At 37.8% G+C, this 18,577-nt stretch overlaps 2 protein-coding genes across 2 annotated transcripts in view; one reads left to right on the plus strand and one right to left on the minus strand.

Annotated features, from left to right (window-relative positions):
• LOC115226738 overlaps window positions 1-18,279 on the minus strand; it is a 23,995-nt gene extending 5,716 nt beyond the window's left edge. Inside the window, exons 1-2 of the mRNA XM_029797759.2 lie at window positions 18,199-18,279; window positions 14,235-14,357 (exon numbers count right to left, since the gene is read on the minus strand). Coding sequence (XP_029653619.2) covers window positions 14,235-14,357; window positions 18,199-18,273 — 198 coding nt within the window. The 5' untranslated portion in view covers window positions 18,274-18,279. The remainder of the gene's footprint in view (window positions 1-14,234; window positions 14,358-18,198) is intronic.
• Window positions 1-18,577, plus strand: part of LOC115226739 — a 173,053-nt gene that overhangs the window by 90,847 nt on the left and 63,629 nt on the right. The gene's annotated exons all lie outside the window — the stretch shown is intronic.

Consider the following 18,577-nt stretch of genomic DNA (forward strand, 5'->3'; position numbering starts at 1 on the left):
CAGCCCCCACAATTCTCTCTTGCCAACTAAAGATGATATGCGGCAACAACATTCTGCTAGCATCGTCTTCAGTAGTGGACCAGTTATAATGTGTGTGTGTGTGTGTGTGTTTTTAATTGTTGAATTTATGAATGGTTATCGATTAATAAAATATATCAGACTCACTCAGAAAGCCTATCACTGATGAAATGTCAAAGTTACTGTCAACCTGTTCCTTGTGAACATAAGTTACCATTATACTGTTTCCATCGACCAAATTCAACTCAAAAAGCTTTTGAACTTGAGGCCAGACTGCAAAACACTTGCCTGAGATGGTGTACAGTGGGACTGAACCTTGAACCACTTTGCTACAAAGTTAACTAAGCCACCCAACCATCTCTGCATACACACACACACCCTCTCAGCCACTATCATCAGGTTTCTTGCTACTTGAGTCACATTCAATGAAACAGGCACCTGAACCAGATTCCCTTCGTGGAGGACTTGCTGTTGTTGAAGTTTCAGCATCAATCTTATGAGATAGGAACAACCACAAAAACTCAAGGGCTCTACCCCTATTGCCCTGACTAATTCAGAAACAGAAGATGTCCGTGACACATGTAAAGCAGTAGACCTAACTCACTGGCTTCTTCTCCTTCAGGGCACTAAACAGAGTTTACTCTGTTGCAAGTATTCAGGCTTCCCTTTGAACTCCACAAAGGCCTTTCCAGTTACACATCCTAGTGGTGTGGCCTGCAAACCTCCCAAACTCTGTTCTATGACTATTTCAAATATACAAGTAAATTAAATTGAAAGTCACAAACCATGTAAGCAAATAGTTTAGTGTATGAAGCAGAATTATAAGCTTAAAGCATGTTTTAGTTCTGGTGTTAGAATCACAGTTGGGCTTCTTTGGTTATTTTGCTCAGCTATTATTAAACTTTGTATATTATGTACGATATTCTGGTGGTTGGTCCAGGCGTAAAACATAAGTTTTATTTTTTGATCAGTTATAGAATACTGAGGTTATTTTATCCCCTTTTCTTGACCTGCTTTTGCCACTGGACTGAGGATTGTCATAGATGAGAGGAGAGTGAGGGGGGGGGCAGTGTGCAGCTCCTCTTTGCATCAAAACTAAGGGGCTGCAAAGTCATTGGTTATTCTTAAGGATTACTAAAGGTTCTTCGTTGTTCGAACAGATGAATCTGGGTTATTTAGTCATAATGTAGAATAATGTTGAAGTTATTTACTTCAGCTTTAGGGGTTGCATTGAGCTATTTAGTGCTGCTGGCTGCAGAATAAAAATGAGGTTCCAAGCCTTAAGTTTAAATTGAATCCCAATTAAATTGTAATTTAATAATGAGCTTGGCTCACACATTTCACTAAAGTGAGGAGAGTGGCATAATGGTTCATCCAACCATCTTATCTGCCTGGGAGGGTCATTGGAGCATCTGCTCAGAAGGGTTCTATCAGAAGCAACTATCATCACACTTTCCTGCTGGATTCCCAGGAATGGCCAACTGAAGACAAAAACAGGTGAGGGAACAACAAGCAGGTGTATACACTAATGCATAATCCAGTACAAACTGTTGCATGCAGTGTCATTAACAACTAACCCGACAACCCCAACGAGTTTGTTTGGTGTCGATGATTTTGGACCCCTGACACGAACGTGGCCGATGCCAGCGCCGCCTCGACTGGCTTCTGTGCCGGTGGCACGTTAAAAGCACCAACCGATCGTGGCCGATGCCAGCCTCCCCTGGCACATAAAAAGCGCCCACTACACTCGCGGAGTGGTTGGCATTAGGATGGGCATCCAGCCGTAGAAACACTGCCAGATCAGACAGGAGCCTGGTGCAGCCCCTGGCTTCCCAGACCCCGGTCGAACCATCCAACCCGTGCTAGCGCAGAAAACGGACGTTAAACGACGATGATGAAGATGACTTTGGACCCCTGACAGGATGAAATAATGGCACCTGTCAAAGGGCCTGTGGACGCATGGACTGTGGTATGCTCTCTTTTACTTTTACTTGTTTCAGTCATTTGACTGCGGCCATGCTGGAGCACCGCCTTTGGTCGAGCAAATCGACCCCGGGACTTATTCTTTGTAAGCCCAGTGCTTATTCTATCGGTCTCTTTTGCCGAACCGCTAAGTGACGGGGACGTAAACACACCAGCATCGGTTGTCAAGCAATGCTAGGGGGACAAACACAGACACATATATATATATATACATATATACGACAGGCTTCTTTCAGTTTCCGTCTACCAAATCCACTCACAAGGCATTGGTCGGCCCAGGGCTATAGCAGAAGACACTTGCCCAAGATGCCACGCTGTGGGACTGAACCCGGAACCATGTGGTTGGTTAGCAAGCTACTTACCACACAGCCACTCCATTTCATTTCAATGAGACACAAAAGAAACCAGTAACACTCCTCTCCATTGCTGTGAAGTTGATAGCAGCAGCTTAACGGGGGACGAATAGTGCAGCAAGTTAAATGATAGTCAGTCCCCTGCATTCTTATATAAGCTCAGTTTTCTTGCCTTTATCTTCTCTCTGAGCATATCGTATAACCACCAGATACAGGGAATCAGATGGATACAAAGATATTACAGGTTTAAAAAACAGAAACATAGGCGCAGGAGTGGCTGTGTGGTAAGTAGCTTGCTTACCAACCACATGGTTCCGGCTTCAGTCCCACTGCGTGGTACCTTGGGCAAGTGTCTTCTACTATAGCCCCGGGCCGACCAAAGCCTTGTGAATGGATTTGGTAGACGGAAACTGAAAGAAGCCCGTCATATATATGTATATATATATGTGTGTGCGTGTATGTTTGTGTCTGTCCCCCCAACATCACTTGACAACCGATGCTGGTGTGTTTACGTCCCTGTCACTTAGCGGTTCGGCAAAAGTGACCGATAGAATAAGTACTGGGCTTACAAAGAATAAGTCCCGGGGTCGATTTGCTCGACTAAACGCGGTGCTCCAGCATGGCCGCAGTCAAATGACTGAAACAAGTAAAAGAGTAAAAACGTATTGGGATAGTCTAACATCTGATCATCAAATTAAGAAAAATGTTTATATATAGAAGTAAAGGCATGTGGCTGGTGGTTATGGTATACAGATCACAACTCTAAGGACATGAGTTCGATTCCCAACGGCATGCTGTGTCCTTGAACAAGACACTTCATTTTACATTGCTCCAGTCTATTCAGGTGGCAAAAATGAGACGTACCTGTATTTCAGAGGCCAACCTTGTCACGTTCTGTATTGCGCTGAATCTTCCTGAGAACTACGTTGAAGGTACCCGTGTCTGTGGAGTACTCAGCCACATGTGTGTTAATTTCACGAGCAAGCTGTTCCTACAATTGGATCAAACGGAACCTTCATCGTGATAAGCGACGGAGTGCCAGATATATATTATAGGCGCATGGGCCTAGTGGCAAGCTCATGGTCCTAAAATTGTGGGTTTGGTTGGACCAGGGTGAAATGGGGTTTATCCGGTGGAGCTCCATTCTACTTGGCTGAAACTGAACAGGGGCCTCTCCCACTTCAGTTGCCACATCCTTGATCATATGCTGAGACAAGGAGGAAAGCAAATATGTGTCTACGGTTATTTTATATATACAAATATATATATATATTCTTTCATTTGTTTCAGCCATTTGGTTGTGGCCATGCTGGAGCGCTGCCTTTAGTAATAAAAATCGACCCCAGGACTTTTTCTTTGTAAGCCTAGTACTTATTCTATCGTTCTCTGTTGCCAAACCACTAAGTTACTGGGATGTAAACAAACCAACATACATTGTCAAGCGATGGTAGGGGACAAACACAGACGTATAGATTATATACATATATACATATACATATATATATACATATATATATACATATATACATACATATATACATACATATATATATACATATATACATACATATATATATACATATATACATACATATATACATATATATAATACATATATACATACATATATATACATATATATATACATATATATATATATATATATATATAATATATATATATACATATATATACATACATATATATATACATACATACATATATACATACATATATACATACATATAACATACATATATATATATATATACTATATATATACATACATATATATACATACATATATACATACATACATATAAATATACATACATATATACATACATACATATATACATACATATATACATACATATATATATACATACATATATACATACATATATATATACATACATATATACATACATATATATATAATACATATATACATATATATATACATACATACATATATATATATATATATATATATATTATACATATATACATACATACAATGGGCATCTTTCAATTTCTGTCTACCAAATCCACTCACAAGGCTTTGGTTGGCCTGACTCTGGAACCATGTAGTTGGTAAGCAAGCTACTTACCACACAGCCACTTCTGCGCCATATATATATATATATATATATATATATACATAATATATATACATATATATATATAATATATAAATATATATATATATATACACACACAAACACGACTATTTTCAAGTTTTATCTTTCTTTTTATTCCAGACTTTTCATATTTTTTTATGAGCTTTTTACAGTTGGTTCGGCACCATTAGGCCCCTAAATCCCTATTCCAGCATTTGCATATCTTCACATTTCTCAATTCTTGAAAATGAGACCATGAAATTCTAGAAACACTGGATATGGACTTAGGAACTTTATTGTTCCAAACCAACCGTAAAAAGCTCAGAGGAAAATATGAAAATTCTAAAAAATGGTAAAATTTCAACATGGTCATGTGTGAGTGTGAGGGTGTATTGTGTCTAGCCACCTTTGTTATTTCTGAATTTTCACTTTAACCTTTTTGCTGAATCATCCATTTATTCATATGGTAAATATTATTATATACCGATAAGTAGGATTTAGCTCAACTATCAGCGATGGAGTGATCACTAGTGGTGATCTGTTGAAAGTGAAACTAGCATGCTAGGATAGTGGAGCTCCCTCGCTGTGGGGCAGTTGTCTCCCCTGTCAGTACATAAGCCAATGAGCTTTTTATGGCTGTAAGAATCTTTGCCTCTCGTCTACCCTGCACCCTCAGTCACAATTAGTGACTATTGAATGTTTTGGTTTTTGATTGTATATACATACATACATATATATATATTAGAGAGAGAGATCTGTAGTGTTAAGTGGAAAGCTCCGACTGAAAGACAAGTTTCCTCTGAAACACTCAGGAATCTTGAAGCAGACGTAACAAAGAAACGGAAATAACACATAATACTTTCACTCTATATTACAACTACCATTCCCTTATCTTAATGTTATGCCAGTCTGAATATTCCCAGATTACCGAGAGTGGAATTTGTGAATATATATATATATATTAGTGACAGAGGCCGGTATTAGTGACAGAGAGGTAATATTTATTCCCATTTAAACATGGGATGTTCTGTTAGAACAAACTATACTGTGGTAGATGCCATGAGAGAACCTCTCCCATATTGGCTTTTGGTACAAAGTACACACTTGTTTATATCGCTAGTAGGGAGATAAATCCCTGCCACCTCCAACACTGAGGTCACCAGATCATGTGATTTCAACCTTCCTTGGTCTCATCAGTGATGGACCCTTGACAGCTAGAGATAGCAGCGAATCATCTTAGTGCCAGCAATGTATAGAATAAATAGTGCTGAAACAGGTGCCAGTGTTGTGATTTGTCAGTGAGCTTGTTAAAAAGTACAAAAATAATTAGGGACAGAGGCAGTATTGATATTGAACGGCAATATTTATCCCCGCTTAAACATGGGTATTCTGTTTGGACAAACGATACTGTGGTAGACACCACGAGAGAAACCCCCATATTGGCTTTTGGTACAAAGTACACTCTTGTTTATATCGCTAGTAGGGAATAAATCCCTGCCACCTCCAACACTGAGGTCACCAGATCATGTGATTTCAACCTTCCTTGGTCTCATCAGTGATGGACCCTTGACAGCTAGAGATAGCAGCGAATCATCTTAGTGCCAGCAATGTATAGAATAAATAGTGCTGAAACAGGTGCCAGTGTTGTGATTTGTCAGTGAGCTTGTTAAAAAGTACAAAAATAATTAGGGACAGAGGCAGTATTGATATTGAACGGCAATATTTATCCCCGCTTAAACATGGGTATTCTGTTTGGACAAACGATACTGTGGTAGACACCACGAGAGAAACCCCCATATTGGCTTTTTGGTGCAAAATGCAATCCTGTTTGTAATGCTTTCTGTGAGGGATAAAACCTTTTGATTCTCATTAATTTTTCACTCTGCAGCTAGCCTAGAATGAATTATCCCTATCTTAGAGAAGTGGCAACACTAAGTACTGCTCTGCATATGGGCTACTTGCACGAAACATTGTCTGATATAAATAAACATTTTTAGTTATTTCTTTTTGTTATAAAGTCAAAATAATACAAGTTGATGGTTTCTAGCTTTACCTTGCATTTCAATATTGCAGAATTCAGATCCCTTCTTCAAAACCAGGTAAAAGCAGGAACCATCAACCTGTATTCTTTTTTTATAACTTGCATTGTTTTGTCTCCATAATTAATAAAATAATTAAAACATTATGTTTGTATATATACATTAGCTCTTTTGATACCAACCTGCCTGAGGACTAACCCTAGATCTCTGATACAAAACTCTAGTGCTAAAGTGATCTATATCAAAACCTTCTGTCAAAATTTTATGTTAATTTATGCTTAAAAAAAGGCTGAATAAAAAATATATTTTGATAAATTCTTGATTATTTTCAAATTAACTGAAACAAAAGCAGTGCATTTTAATAGAAATATAGTAATGAAAGGTTAACTGGTTGAAGCTGGAGCACTGGACCCAATAGGGTTTCCAGTCCATCATTTTAGGTCCACTCCTTATTCTGGGATTTATTTTAGCCTTCCCTATTTATCAACTGACTACAAGGGACACTTGTTTGTTTTCTTTTTACATCATAGAAGGAAAATCAGCTGAGTTTTTGTATTAACAGAGAATTGTGTTCCCTGTTCTTAGTTCAGAACTGAAACTAAAAGGATAACCTTTTGATTAGGGATCCCTACTTTGACTAAACAAGGTTATTCCACTTTAATGGAAACATTAATAAAACAGTACTTTTTCACTTAACTGCATCTCATGCCAGTGTGAAGCCTTCACCATAAACACACACACTTGTGCAGTGTCCATCAACCAAATTTCCCTTTCCTTGGCATTGGGTCATCTGAAAGCTACAGCAAGAGACAAATGCCAGAGTGTAGTGGAATGGCTATTCCGGATTATTACATGGTTGCAAAAACGAACATTGTAGCAGCAACACATTCCTCTGACACAAGACAGGTTGAGTTAACCCTTTAGCATTCCGATTATTCTGTCAAGCGTAAAGCTTATTTATCCACCACATTGCTTTGAATTAGCCGTTCTGTATCAGGTAGCATTGGGATTTTGAAGGTATGATTGTATATATTTTGACTGATCTGGTAGGGTAGGTATGAGAAACTAGATCTAGGAGGTTTGAACGTAAAACAGGTAGCATGTTCTGGTTGGTTTAAATGCTATGGACAACAGATGCTAAATGATGATGAGGATGATGGTGAAGCCTGCTTTATCTGGCCCCAAAACTCTTCCTGTTTTACATTCAAACTGACCAGATCTAGCTTCTCACACCTACCCTACAATGTCATTTGATAGCTAAACAGTCATACGATCAAAAAGTCAAGGCTATGCAATAATGCATGATTAGTTCAAATCAAGGTAAATAAATAAGCATAAAATCAGACAGAATAACCTGAATACTAACGAGTCAACCTAAAGTACAATTAAAGTACAATTAAAGTGCCGAGTTCATCAGAGAACTTCCTATGCTACACTAAAAGAACAAGCAGTGCTTCCTTGAGTCAGTGGATCTCATTCACTCGCATGGCCTATATTAAGAAATTTTGAAGGGAAAGTGTAGTTGAGTACCTATCCCAGAACTTGACCAATATTTGATTTGATGGACCTTGGACGGATGAATGACACAGGATCATTAATAATTAAAAAGTGGATTTTATAATTGGCAAAGATGACTTTTTATAAAATTACAAGATATTTCAATAACACAGTTTGATTAAAATATTTTTACAAACATATATATTTTAAAAGATATAAAAATAAATATTCAGAAAATGTATTCTATAAAATGGGATTTTAAACCTAGCACCCCCAAATTCTCGACAAATTAATATATAAGAAATAGTTCCTCTTTGCCATTATTAGTGTTACCTTAATTAAGGAGATACTGAATACAGAATATACAGTAGTCAAACATTATGTGTATAGTATAAAGAAATTGAAACTTTTTTCCCCCCACAATTCTGTGGTGTCTGCTGTCACCAGACTTAAGGTCTCTTGAGAATGAGATATTCTTAATTTATAAACATTTAAGAATTTTAATTGCAACTTTTTCAAAGTAAGGATAGTTCAACCCCGAAGCAACTTATGAGGCTCCAGGGGGAGTAGATTCAAGCTTCCATTTTATAGAATATATTTTTCAAATACATATACATACATATATATATATATATATATATCACATATTATGTCATATGCATATATATTTTACAAAAACAGAGATAAAGTCAGAGCAAACTGAAAAGAAATTCATTAAAATAAAATTAACAAGTTTCCATAAACTAAACTTGAATAAAATTTCATTAAAAAAAAACAATTCATTTTTATTTTACCAATTTAAAATTTTAGATCAATTTCAAATTGCTAAAATAATTGGGGATTTTTTTTTTTTTTTCAGTTTAAAATTTCAAATTTATAAAAGATTCAATAAAAACAAAATGGATTTTTTAAAACTGGTATTCAAATCCAAACACAATCTGAAATTTGTTCTCTTTTTTCTTTTGCCAAATTTGAGTATCAGTTCCATCATTGATTTATTCAATTTAATATCTTTTAGAAGATATTATTTGATAGCTTATAAGGAACACTTTATACAAAAGCCAAAAAATGTTCTAGAAACTTTAACCTGCATCTTAGGATCTGTAATGCAGTGGCTTAAGAAAGGACCTTCAAAAATTAAGGAGTGCATTATAAGCTGGTGTACCTTGTAAGCCATCAAATATGATTTAATGTAGTCTCTGTGTGTCATTTTATTGGAGCTGATTTTGGAGTTTTGTTGGGAGTAGCTTCAAAGAGATTTTGAACAAAGGAAACCCAATAAATCTTCAAAATTAGAATCAATAAAATTACAACAAATGTTACATGTTGCACAGGTATTGAGTGCGCTATTTAGTGAATGTGCATTGCTTTTATGTGTTTAAAAAAAAAAAACGTTTCAGAATAAATATGTCTATCCTAAAGGATGAAAGGGACCTCCTGAGCCATAGACTCATAAGGGCAGTTTCCCAGATTTTGTGGCATATTTACTCCCCCACTTGGATGGGACGCCAGTCTATCACAGGATTACTCAGTTTTGCCAGCTGAGTGGACTGAGCAACATAAAATGAAATGTTTTGCTCAAGAATACAACACATGACTCAGTCTCGGAACAGAAACCACAACCTTACAATCCTGAGTGCAACACACTAACCACTAAGCCACGAGCCTCCAATATAAAAAAAAAAACCCACCCAAACTGAACACACATACCTAGGGGTATGCACGTTGTTAGTTCAGGGGTGGATTTTGTTTATACACCTGAAGCTGCTTGTAATTTCCTATTTGAATTTTTTGCATGGCATGAAACGTTGGGACTTGCCAGCAGATGGTTTATAAAGCATTTAGCATAGAGCCATGGCCAGTCATATGTATAGGTTGCAGTGGGCCTCGTTTGGTCTGCAACACTGAAAAGTCACAACAACGACGAAACATGTGTCTGTTGCTCAGAGAAGAGACCTGAGGCGAGTTGTCTCGTTTGACCATGTGACTTACTTTCAGGTGTTTTTAACACCAGGCACACTGAGAATATATTTTCTTATGCCTAAAAACTGCAGCTGACCCATGCACTTGCAACACACACATCTTTGTGGATATGTGTTTGGTTTTGTTTACGTATCTCAAGCTATTTTGATATATATATATATATATAGATATATATACATATATCTAACCAGCACAGATTTTTATCAGTCAACAGTTGCAATCTTAAAGCGCTGAAAATATTTTGACAAATTACACTTAAATGTTAAAGTGAATCGAACGGCTTTTGTGTGTTTCTTAAATGGCTTATAAACACCTTCCATGCTGCAATTGTTTTTGTTTCAGCACACGATTTCAGATCAAATCACTTGCTATGCAAGTACATCTCCGTAATATATATATATATATATATCAATAAAATAATATGTGACAATTACTCAATAATCAAGATAAAACTCTGAGTTTCGGATGCCGAAGTGGAAATCCACAACACCATCTCTTCTGTTATCTGGTCATCTGAAAAACGCTATGAAAAAATACTGTTATATAAATTTTACATGTTTACTATTAACTTTTAATCTTAATTTATATAAGTAGCAGAATTATAATACAGTAATTTCCCTTTATATAACGGTATTTTTTCATAACATTTTTTCAGGTGGCCAGATAACGGAAGAGATGGTGTTGTGGATTTCCACCTCGGCATCTGAAACTCAGAGTTTTATCTTGACTATTGAGTAATTGTCTCATATTATTTTACAGATAAATTCCTCTATTTACATAATATTGAGGTCTCTTTCTTTCTTTCTTTTGTTGTCTTACCGTTTTTACCAATATATATATACACACACAAAAATGTACACAATTCCTCATCTCTTAAATATAGAACTGTATACACACACACACACATAAAATTAGAAGCTAATGACTCCCCTGCCACTCAGGCAAGTGCATGTGTCCCAGGGTTTGCCATAAGCATGGTAAAACATCTATTAATATAATACTGTGTTAATGATGACTAAATGCACTTCTCTTGATTCACTTTCCTCACACCACTGCAAAATCTGTTTGGCACAATATTTCATTCAACCAGCTGCCAAACATTTAATTTTTGAAAATTGATATTTCAAGAGTTCCTCCCTTGCTCTTATCTTTATATATAAAAGAGAGGTTGTGTGTCTGTCTGTCTCCTACGATTTAGATCCCTAACTACTCCCACATTTTGCGGTGCAGTTTAACCAAAACCGGGTATCTTATAGTCGTGATTCATATCGAGCCCTTCTGGGTATTAGCGCACGTCTACGATGAGGCTACGATTTTAAAAAAAATTTACCATAAATTTTTCCCATTTTTAATGCATTTTTGGCATATATAAGGGAAGTATCTCTCTAGAGAATTATTATTAAATCTCAGAACGTAAAAAGCTACAGTAACCCCCCCCCTTTGTGCTTATATAGTTATTTCCCTTACAAACCCGAGCAACGCCGGGCGATACTGCTAATTACTAATAATTTTACTGACACTCCTTAATTACTTATTTCTTCATCGCAATTATTTTCGTTAGTAATTAATTTGGGTTTAACACTAAGTATGGTTAAGTAAACTGAATAACATAAATTTATGTTACATATTATAAACAGACATCAGAGTACACCCTTCCAACACGATTGTATCTGAGTACTTTTGTGGTTTTGAAGTACAACATTTTAAATGTGAGATCTTATAAATATATATATGTGGTTTGAATGCAAGTTGACCGCATTCCAAAAATTCTTTTGTATGGTCAACAAGTGGAGGGATATTGCAGTTAAGGTAGACTTGCCCTTAGGTATAAGGATAAGTTGAAGCAATTACTAAAATTTCTACAGCTCAACTTGACATCTTAGGAAACTCTATTGCCCAGACCAATTTGCATGGTGTAAAATGTGTCACGATGCATCACAACAATTTGAGTTGAGGAAAAAGAACAATAAAAGAATTCTATCCTGCAATCACCAGAAAACCCAATCCCAGGCAAAATCAAATTCTTCAGTGTCTCCATTGTGGTTTCATAGTAAAATCCATTCCTCAACTCAAATTACAGTCAGGCATCCAATTACTTGCAGATTTTTTCCTTCTTTCTTTTCTTTTTTCTTTAAATCTTCTCCTTCAAACACTCATGTCGAAATTGATGGGAGCAGAGACTATCACATATATATATATAGGCGTGGCTTCTTTCAGTTTCCGTCTACCAAATCCACTCACAAGGCATTGGTCGGCCCGGGGCTATAGCAGAAGACACCTGCCCAAGATGCCACGCAGTGGGACTGAACCCGGAACCATGTGGTTGGTTAGCAAGCTACTTACCACACAGCCACTCCTGCGCCTATATATATATATATATACATGGTAATGGTTTTATGTTTGGGTATTCACCCTGCAGTATGCTGTTTAAAGCCCATTCACAGTATTTGGCTACCTGATGTCAACAAGAATATGGAGGTATATGCCACTGGACTTACTTCAGGAGTTCCTTTGTGTCTGTGGAATTTATAAAATATGACAAAGAATTCATGAGATTTTTATTATTCACTACAACTGCTTTGACCCATCCTCCACTGGTGCCTCACAGGTGAGATGCTATGCAAACAGTTCTGGTGCATTGAATAATAAAGAATCTCATGTATTCCATTTACCTTCTCTCATATTCATATACCTAGATACATTAATTAATTTGAGGTAAAAAGGAGCCAAATTGATGTTACAAACGTTTCTATAAATAAACCATGCTTATTATGCAATATATGCAACATAGGTGACAGCGTTAATGTTCATTCACTTCTTCAGTCAAGTTAATTATTATTCGCTCTGTGACCCTTCTTGATATGCTAGATCATTCTTTGGATTTGCCAAGTGCTCCTTTTTTATCCTTAACTTAAATATAACTGACCTTTGTTTGGTTATTGCAATACTTTGCTTGCCAGGTTCCTACATGAGGTGAATGCATGGATTGTACCTAACTCTTCGAGCCATGAAAAATAATACTCACTACATTAAGTAAAGTTTATAAATCTGTGCAAATCTGGTGATTCATTCAGTCTCTACTCTGAGTTTTGTGCATTATACATTTATTCCACATATATGTGTGTGTGTATGTGTGTGTGTGTGTGTGTATATATATACACACACAGGAAGGGCATCCAGCTGTAGAAACACTGCCAGATCTGACTGGCCTGGTGTAGCCTTCGGGCTTGCCAGACCCCAGTTGAACCGTCCAACCCATGCTAGCATGGAAAGCGGACGTTAAACGATGATGATGATGATGATGATATATATAATTGATATAGGATAAAACTTTTTTCGGGAAAAAATTTTATCAATGGCCAGCATATCAAAAAATGCCTTTAAAGGTAAAATTTATACATAATTTACAAGATAAGGGCAGAAGAAAAATTCTAATGCCAGATACGCCGAAACAAAAAATTGTCGATAACCATTAAATTTATGCGTCTCGAAACAAACCGATAGAAATCTCTAAAAAATTTGTTATTACCGTATTGGTCCAATTTCTTCTGCCCTTATCTTGTATATATATATATATATATATATAATATATATATATATATAGAGAGAGAGAGAGAGAGAGAGAGATCTGATCAAAATATTCTACAGGTTTTATGTTGAAACCAGCCAGAAGCAACCTCTCACACCTACCCTACAATGTCATTTTGGAAATAAAGAATCACATCATGAAAATCTCAAAGCTACAAGATAAAGCATGATTAATTGAAAACAATGTGATTAAATGAGAATTACATCTGACTGAGTAATCTGAATGCTAAAGGGTTAACTGGCCAAAACTTCAAAGTCACTATCAATAATATTCTTGTTTAACACTCATAAACATGTGTTTGTGTGAGTATGTGTATACATACATACATACATACACGTGCTTATATCGAGCAATAAGAACAAGTGCTCAACACTGCATTGGGTAAAGCTGCAAAGTGTGCGTCTGTGAATATGTGTTTGCGTGTGGACGAAATCAAGGTGAAATTTTAAACTGAAAAAATGAAAATAGGCACAAAATATCCACCACCCAACTAATAAATTATATACAAAAAAGAGAGAATGAAGTAGAATTCAAAGACAGAATGTGAAAACAGTTGAAGATTGCCTCTCCCCCCATGGTTACCCATCCTTAAAAATGGAACAAAAGAACTGCTGCTGTAGGAGGAATGTCTGTGTGTTGGGTGTCTTACCTGCGTCACAAACTTGGTTGTAGTGTCACTTAACATCTTTAACATTGGTGTGGCGTGGGCGTAAAATAGTGACATCCGATTAGCCGTTTCATTAGACACTTCAGTTTCACCAGCCTCACCATCCTGCCAAGTAGAAATACATCTTCTTTTATTCTTTTCTCCTTTCTTTCACTTGCTTCAGTCATTTGAATGCAGCCATGCTGGAGCACCACCTTAACCCTTAGTGTTTAAACTGGCCATATCCGGCCAAAATATGCTCCCTCTTTTATGTTCAAACCAGTCAGATATGGTCATTCATAGCCACCTAATTGTGTCATTTTAAAAAGAAACAATCACATCATTGAAATCTCAAAGCCATGAAATGATGCAAGATTCATTTTACATGGTGTGAATATATAAGCTTTACATTTGACAGAATAATCTGAATGCTAAAGGGTTAAGGGTTTTTTGTCAAACAAATCAACCTCAAGACTTATTCTTTGTAAGCCGAGTACTTAATTTATTGATTTCTTTTGCCAAACAGCTAAGTTATAGGTATGTAAACACACCAACATCAGTTGTCAAGCAATGGTGAGGAGGACAAACATGTATACAACAGGCTTCTATCATTTTCTGTCTACCAAATTCACTTACAAAGCTTTGCTTGGCCCGAGACTATAGTAGAAGACACTTGCCCAAGATGCCATACAGTGGGATTGAACCCAGACCCATGAGGTTGGGAAGCAAGCTTCTTACCACACAGCACGCCTGCACCTATATATATACACACATACATACATACAAAGTGTGGGGGTTTGGGTTACAGGTGATCTAAACGATTAGGTAAGCTAGGTAAGTGCTGTGACGGACTATTCCAAGGTTATAGCTGAGACGATAGTTATGGAGTCATTGCAGGTTTATGATGCAGTGGATATAAAATTGTTAAAGAGGACAACAGACATTAAGGCAAGCATCTCAAGTCATATAAAATATTATTATTATTGGGAAAAATTACCAAAAATAAGTCCTAGGGTCAAAGCTGTTTCTGGGATATCCCCGAGTATGGGATGTTCTGTCATCAGAGAGAGATAGGGAAAATTAGAATGGTATATATTAATGAGATGACAACAAAGAGGAAGGTAGTAAAAGAATAAGGAAATGGAAAGGAAGGAAAAATGAAAGAAAAAAATGAAGAAAAAATGAAGGAAAAACGAAGGAAAAAAAAGAAGGAAAATGAAAAACAAAGAAGGAAAATGAAGGAAAAAATGAAGGAAAAAAAAGGAAAAATGAAACATAAAAGTTCATAGAAAGAAGAGCATGAGTCCTTAGGTGCAAGGAGAAAGAAGAGCATGAGTCCTTAGGTGCAAGGAGAAAGAAGAGCATGAGTCCTTAGGTGCAAGGAGAAAGAAGAGCATGAGTCCTTAGGTGCAAGGAGAAAGAAGAGCATGAGTCCTTAGGTGCAAGGAGAAAGAAGAGCATGAGTCCTTAGGTGCAAGGAGAAAAAGAGCATGAGTCCTTAGGTGCAAGGAGAAAGAAGAGCATGAGTCCTTAGGTGCAAGGAGAAGAAGAGCATGAGTCCTTAGGTGCAAGGAGAAAGAAGAGCATGGGTCCTTAGGTGCAAGGAGAGAAAGAAGAGCATGAGTCCTTAGGTGCAAGGAGAAAGAAGAGCATGAGTCCTTAGGTGCAAGAGAAAGAAGAGCATGAGTCCTTAGGTGCAAAGAAAGAAGAGCATGGTCCTTAGGTGCAAGGAAAAGAAGAGCATGAGTCCTTAGGTGCAAGAGAAGAAGAGCATGAGTCCTTAGTGCAAAGAGAAAGAAGAGCGTGAGTCCTTAGGTGCAAGGAGAAAGAAGAGCATGAGTCCTTAGGTGCAAGGAGAAAGAGAGCATGAGTCCTTAGGTGCAAGGAGAAAGAAGAGCATGAGTCCTTAGGTGCAAGGAGAAAGAAGAGCATGAGTCCTTAGGTGCAAGGAGAAAGAAGAGTATGAGTCCTTAGGTGCAAGGAGAAAGAAGAGCATGAGTCCTTAGGTGCAAGGAGAAAGAAGAGCATGAGTATGCCACAAACAAGAGGAGACCAAGGACAGATCCCTGTGGTACACCCGATGACATCTCATATGGTGTAGAATGCTGTCCTAGAAGAGCATGAGTCCTTAGGTGCAAAGAGAAAGAAGAGCATGAGTCCTTAGGTGCAAGGAGAAAGAAGAGCATGAGTCCTTAGGTGCAAGGAGAACTTGAGATGTTTGTGTTGCCTAAATGTTTGTTGTCCTCTTTAACAATTATAGAGAGAGAGAGACATCTTCATCATCAGCATCATTTTACAGTTCACTCTTCCTTGCTTGCATGGGTTGGAGAGTATTCGTGGTCTTAGCATTCCTCACCAGTTTCAGAGTAAGGTAATATTTGCCCACAGCCAGATATATTTTCCAAGGAAGAATGGAAATGAAGGATAATGCTTGTAGGAGGGTGACACTCATTTATAACAATCTCACCTCCCGTTGAAACGAGGCCACAATAAAATACATACACATACAGGTGTAGCTGTATGGTAAAACACTTGCTTCCCTATCACATGGTTCCGGGTTCAGTCCCGCTGCGTGGCACCCTGGGAAAGTGTCTTCTACTATAGCCTCAGACTGACCAAAGCCTTCTGAGTGGATTTGGTAGATGGAAACTGAAAGAAGCCCATCATATATATATGTGTGTGTGTCTTTCTTTGTTCCACCACCACCACCACCACCATTGCTTGACAATTGATGTTGGTGTGTTTCTGTCACTGTAACTTAGCAAAAGGGACGACAGAATAAGCTTACAAAATAGGCTTACAGAATAGGCTTACAAAAAATAAGTTCTAGGGTCAATTTCTTCAACTAAAAAAACCCTTAAAGGCAGGGCTCCAGCATGGCCACAGTCAAATGACTGAAACATGTAAAAGAATATGCATCTACATCAATGAAGTGTGTGGAAGAAGCCCAACGTTTCCCTAAGGATCAAAATCTTTTTTTTCCCCCTCACTGACTGGTTTTGCCCGTTCCCTGCAGTACTGATACCTGGAACATCCTCAAACAGAACCTGAACAAGCTTGTTCCAAATGCAGTGTCTTCCTCAGATCCTTGGTATCTCCCTACATGACCAAATCTCAAACAACAACATCCAAGGACAACCATTGGAGACCAAGACTGGCAGGATGAGCACTGGAAGCAACCTTTGTGGTGGCAGCAACCCACACAACTGGAGAATCCAGCACAGGGCACCAAAGAAGAAGAAATATGGTCAACAATTCGAGGAAGGCTTGGAAGACCTAAAGTCACGTTGACCTGAAGGATGCAAAGACCAGGGCCATGGATTGGAAAGTATGGAATAATATCATCATCAGAGTCCATTGTATGGTGGCACCCGCAGCAGCGGGTTGAAAGGACAGCCTTGCCCTCCAGTTGCCAGCTAGGGATCTCACTACTTGTGGGTTGAGCTGACTGCTAATTGACAACCTCCACAGCATCTCATTCTTGCTCACAACATCATAAGCGGAAAGTGTAACCTCTCGAAAGAGCTGTTCTTCACTCCTGCTCCAGAGCGTCGGCTGCGGGGTCATTCCGAAAAGCTCTATTTGCGACGATTTCATCTCAATCGAAGGAGAGGGGCTTTCTCCGTCCGGGTTGCGGATCCGTGGAATAAGCTGCCGGACGAGATGGTGAAGATGCCAACAACCGCTCAGTTCAAAGTCTCCCTTGACCGCAAGTGGCCTGAACTCTTTATATGAACACCACCCTGTACATAACGCCATGTCTCCCTACATGGCCTTGCTTTTTGCTTTTTGAGCCAAAAAATTTACTAACTAACTAACGAACAGAAGCTGACCATGTTCTGTAATTACAAATATCTAATGTAGAGGTCGTGAAAGACTTGCAGATCTAACAGCACACATCATATACGTAAGAACCAGACATTAAGTCAATATCTAACCGCAATTGCGACCCCTGCAAAAATCTCACCTCATTCGTCATCCTCTGACGACTAACTGTTCTTCTGTAATAGCTGAAGTCATTCTGAATAGCTGGAGTGGTCATCTGTAAATATAGAGAAATATATTTATAAGCATCAGTCGTTGTATGGCTGAAGTGTCCATGCACAGACACACAGACATCAACTGATTTGACATTTCGATTTTAGTTCTGGATCAAGTAGTTTATTTAAAGTAATGAATCTTGCACTAATTATACATTAATTAACTATCTAATGATCAAGGAAAGCAAAGAAGACATGGGATGAAGTACTGAAGGCCAATCACAAAACGCTGGACCTGACAAAGGAGAGGATGGATATGTGGCACATTGCCATACTTGCCCACCACAACAGAATGGAGATCCTAAA

This window comes from Octopus sinensis, linkage group LG30, assembly GCF_006345805.1.
Source record: "Octopus sinensis linkage group LG30, ASM634580v1, whole genome shotgun sequence".
Classification (NCBI taxonomy): domain Eukaryota; kingdom Metazoa; phylum Mollusca; class Cephalopoda; order Octopoda; family Octopodidae; genus Octopus; species Octopus sinensis.